This window comes from Mesitornis unicolor, unplaced genomic scaffold (genome assembly GCF_000695765.1).
Source record: "Mesitornis unicolor isolate BGI_N332 unplaced genomic scaffold, ASM69576v1 Scaffold49996, whole genome shotgun sequence".
In the NCBI taxonomy this organism is placed as follows: domain Eukaryota; kingdom Metazoa; phylum Chordata; class Aves; order Mesitornithiformes; family Mesitornithidae; genus Mesitornis; species Mesitornis unicolor.
In genome coordinates this window covers 712-5,378 of record NW_010191278.1, presented here as the reverse complement: position 1 = coordinate 5,378, position 4,667 = coordinate 712, and the positions used below count along the sequence as shown (strand labels likewise).

The 4,667-nt window shown below is 52.4% G+C and overlaps 1 protein-coding gene across 1 annotated transcript; it reads left to right on the top strand.

Moving 5' to 3' along the window:
• The first annotated feature begins 753 nt into the window (after positions 1-753).
• On the top strand, positions 754-1,996 carry SSTR4 (somatostatin receptor 4). Its single transcript, XM_010186688.1, has one exon. The coding sequence runs from the start codon at positions 754-756 to the stop codon at positions 1,993-1,995; it is 1,242 nt and encodes a 413-aa protein (XP_010184990.1). The 3' UTR covers position 1,996.
• The last annotated feature ends 2,671 nt before the right edge of the window (positions 1,997-4,667 follow it).

Below are 4,667 nucleotides of genomic sequence, written 5' to 3'. Positions count from 1 at the left end.
ATTGGAAAGTGAAGAGCAGAAACCAGAAACTTGAATTATTTTTTATGTCTTCATTTTTAATGGGAAAGCTGATTTTCATGGCATAGAATAACCTGTATTCCCACCCGGCAAGCGTGGTCTGTCTTTCACTTTAAAAGGTCTGGATCCTTCTGGTCATCTGATTCAGGTCGAGCAGGACTTGGCATCGCCAACAGCCGGAGCCCACCGGAGCAGCCCCCAGCCCCTGCTGCCGCCTCCCAGCAGGAAGGTGGGGAGCTTTTTCAATCCCTGGAGGATTGAGAGGTAAAATATCTCTGGGTTCTCTTTCTGTTTGCTTTCCCTGTGGGGGGTTAATGAAACCATTGAGATTTGTGAGGGTTCATCAAGGCGATGGTGTGGCAATTATCAATTATTCCCAGGCCATGCCATGCATTTGCCACTGTGCTCCCACCCATGGTTAATGCACACCCCATGCCTGCAGCCCCTGAGATCCCCCAAAAAACGGGATGCTCTGACCTGGAGAGCAATGCTGCTGCCCTGAGGAGTGATGTGAAGGCACCCAGGCAGGGAGGAGGGTGGATGGAGGGAGCAAGGGAGGGAGCCACGACTGGAGCTGCCCAAAGCACGTGGCTGTGACCTAGTGGGGAAGATAGGGAGGCTCGCTTTACATCTGCTGCACACTGCAGCTCTCATCCCCTTCTCTCTCTGCCCGTGCCCTGCCTGCAGGCTGGCCCCCATTCTCAGCAGTGTCCCTTCCATGGACCACCACCCAGCATGAGCACGGACGCCCAGCAGCTCCCAGTGGGGGCCCAGGTGGCTGGCGTGCCCCTCTGGACCGTATCCAGCTGGGCTGTCTCTGAGGTGCCCCCCAACACCAGTGCAGCCACAGGGGAGGCTGGCTGGCAGCAGGGGCAGGCAGAGTGGGGTGGCAAGGCAGGCGAGATTGCCAGCATGGTGGTGATCCAGTGCATCTACGCCCTGGTGTGCCTGCTGGGTCTGCTGGGCAACTCCCTGGTGATCTTCGTCATTCTGCGCTATGCCAAGATGAAGACAGCCACCAACATCTACCTGCTCAATCTGGCCATCGCTGATGAACTCTTCATGCTCAGCATCCCCTTTGTGGCCACGTCGGCCGCCTTGCACCACTGGCCCTTTGGCCGGGCTCTGTGCCGCACCGTTCTGGGCGTCGATGGGCTCAACATGTTCACCAGTGTCTACTGCTTGACTGTCCTCAGCCTGGACCGCTACATTGCAGTGGTGCATCCGCTGCGGGCAGCCACCTACCGCCGTCCTCGAGTGGCCAAGATGGTCAATGGGGGTGTGTGGCTCCTCTCCTTGCTGGTGGCTTCACCCATTCCCATTTTCGCCGGTACAGCAACCACCCGTGATGGCCAAGCTGTGGCCTGCAACCTCCTGTGGCCAAGCCCAGCCTGGTCAGCTGCTTTTGTGGTCTACACCACCTTGCTGGGCTTCCTGCTGCCAGTGTTGGCCATGGGGCTGTGCTACCTGCTGATCGTGGGCAAGATGCGGGCAGTGGCGCAGCGGGTGGGCTGGCAGCAGCGACGGCGCTCCGAGGGCAAGCTGACGCGCCTGGTGCTGATGGTGGTCGCCATGTTTGTGGTCTGCTGGATGCCCTTCTACGTGGTGCAGCTGGTGAACCTCCTACTGCCCGGCCGCCTGGATGCCACCATCAACAATGCCTCCCTTATCCTCAGCTACTCCAACAGTTGTGCCAACCCCATTCTCTATGGCTTCCTTTCTGAAAATTTCCGGCACTCCTTCCATGGCGTGCTGCGCCGCTGCCTCGATGCCAGCCTCTGCTGCTGCCACACTGGGCCAAGGGCCATGGAAGAGGAGGAGGATGAAGAAGAGCCCCTCGACTACTGTGCCACTCCCCGGGGAGATGACAAGGGCAAGGGCTGCATGTGCCCACCCCTGCCCTGCCAGCAAGAGCCCATGCACCCTGAGCCCTGCTGCAAGCCTGGACCCCTCATCGCAAAGACCACCACTTTCTAGGGTAACCCCATGGGTATCTCTACCAGGCACAGGCAAAGGGGACCCCGGCTGGAGCGGGGGGCAAACGGCTGTACCCCATGCCACCCTTCCTCACTTGTGCTGTGCCATAGGACAAAATAAAAAGCCATAAGACTGGCCAGTGATACAGTTAATTATGTCGACTGAGTAATTATTGTCATTACCTTTGGCAGCAAGGAGCCTGCACTGGGATCAGGAATAGTGAGGATTTCAAAATGCATAAGTGAACAGTGATCACAGCTACAGGGTGGGTGGCTCTTCAGCACAACAACAGGCTAGCTTCCCAGTTCCTTCCCAAAAAATGTGCAGAAAGATGGAGCAAAGTCCTAAAGCCCATCAGCCCAGCTATGTCTGTAGTACAGCGAGGGGGCGAGACCAGCCAGGACTTCTACATGAGCTTTGCAGGGCGTTGCGAGCACAGGATCATTTTGACCTCTTTGGAGTCCCAATATAAAAAAGCAGGGCATCTAAGCAACTCAGATCAGAGCTTGAGACTGCACAAACTGAGCCTTGGCAGGGCCAGGGTGTCCCAAACCCTCATTCAGCTGATGGGGAAAAGGACAAAACGTAGGTATCACCAAGAAATCTCTCCCACCATCCCCAGAAATTCCCAAGCAAAGGGATTTTAGCACACACAGGGCCAAAATTGTTACTTTCCACAAGAAAACCCAGGAGAACCCAATCCTTCTATCTCTGCTTCAGGTAACCATCATTTTCAGTGGTACCTGAAACCCACAGATACTTGAGTTGAGGAACAGTACTGGGGCTCCGCCAGCCTGGCCGCTCTGAGGTAGCATAAAATCAGCCATTTCCAGCTTATTTGGGTTTAACTTTGTCCTTTTAATGTTCTTGTTCTCCATTATTTATGGCTCATTCCTTCTATTTTAATCACACTGGTGTAATAACCAGCACAGCATGTTAGCAGCCAAAAAGCCTACAGCTCCTTTTCTTTTTGGCTCTGGCAAGGTTTGTGATTTCTGGAGCTCTGGCTGCAAGATGGGCTGGTGCTCAGTGAGGGAAAACAGGCATTTCAGAGAGGAGGAGAAAGAATATTTCATTAGCAGCTTTCCGTCAACCAGACTGTAAAAGCTTTATTGGTCTACACACAAAATCACCATGTGATTGTGCATTGCGTAGGGTATATTTCCAATAAATAAATAAGTATTTACAAATGTGACGGGTGTATAAAACAGTGGGTTGAACCATTTACATTAGAAAAGATACAGTTCACAATACGCTTATCTTTTTTTTTTTCTTTGGAGACTGCAAAGTAGCTCTAGCAAATTGGGAAGAGGAAGCACCGCACGATAGCATGTAAGGGCTATTCATGGGCATCAAGCTGTCAGCACCCGCTCTGCCGCTCGCCCCATGCCCTCACCAACAGCTGCCGGCTTCACCCCACCACAGCTGCCGGAGAAGGACCCCTACCCCCCAGCCCCACCAGCTCAGCTTTGAAGATCTGCCCCTTGCCTCCCCCTGCCCTGAACTATGGAGCTGGAAAAATGCACAAAATAGTTTTCCATATTTCCCCCCAGTCCGTGGCTGGGAAGCAAGCAGTGGTTCAGATTTTGCCCCCCCCAAGAAAGTTTTGCTGTGAGCTTCAACATGGATTGAACTCAGCCCTGGACAAGACTAAAGGAAAAACTGGAAAATAAAACTGTGGACAGAAGGAGTCAGTTAAGCAGGTTTGTGGAAAAAAAAACCAAACACACACCAAACAAACAAAAAACACAAAAAAAACCAAAACCAAAACAAACCCATCAATGGGAGAAAATCATGGAAGAAACTGAGTGAGGAACACGAGACTCCCTTGCGCTGCAAACAGCCTCTCTTACCATGGACAAAATTACCCTGGAGTTCTCGGTATCCCCATTTAACCTCTTCACCTCTCTATAAAAAGCCCCAAAACTGTAAGGGGGAATAGAAACCAGGCATTTTAGCCCTCGTGATGACATTTAGCAGATTCCCTGCTGTCACTAGTGATTTAAGGTGAAAAGTGCTTAGCTGCCAGAGGTGAGAAGAAAAAGATAGGGGATGGAATAAAAACAGAGACTTCTGCCAATTAGGCAGAGGGCAGAGGAGCGAGGCAAAGTGTTTACTGCAAGATCTTTGCTCCTTCTTCCATAACCCATCAGTTTAAAAAAAACCTAAACTGAATCCAGACAAAGGCAGGAGCATCCCAGCTTCTCGCTACCTTAGGGAAATCCTCATCTCCAGCCTAGTCGCACACTTCCCAGCTGAGGGTGGGGGGAACTGAGGCCAGGAGACCTTCCGTGGTCTGCAACGACTCGTCTGGCCATGGCTCGTGTGCTCTTGCCCCACACTGATGAGGATTTAAATTACTCCAGATGGAGACATCCCTTCTGTAACAAATGCACAGTTTTTCCTTGCCCTTGCCCTCTCCCCTCCCCCCCCAAAAAAAGCTGCTGCCTGTGAAGGGAGCAGAACTGGAGCACTCCATGTCTTCCACCTTCCCCACTCTCTGGCAAGAGTATTGGAAGAGCCAGCTGGAAAGCAGCAAGTATTTTTGGAAGTAAGGGTAATCCCAGCTTTTCCCAAATTCTCCATATCATAAAAAAGTTAGGGCAGGGTCGGGGGGAAGTAAATGTTACCCAGTTCCATCCACCTCCCTCTCTCCATCCTGCCTGCTGTCT

Bases quoted from the DNA above. Each gene is read 5' to 3' on its own strand.
- SSTR4 (XM_010186688.1), top strand. From the start codon at position 754: ATGAGCACGGACGCCCAGCAGCTCCCAGTGGGGGCCCAGGTGGCTGGC.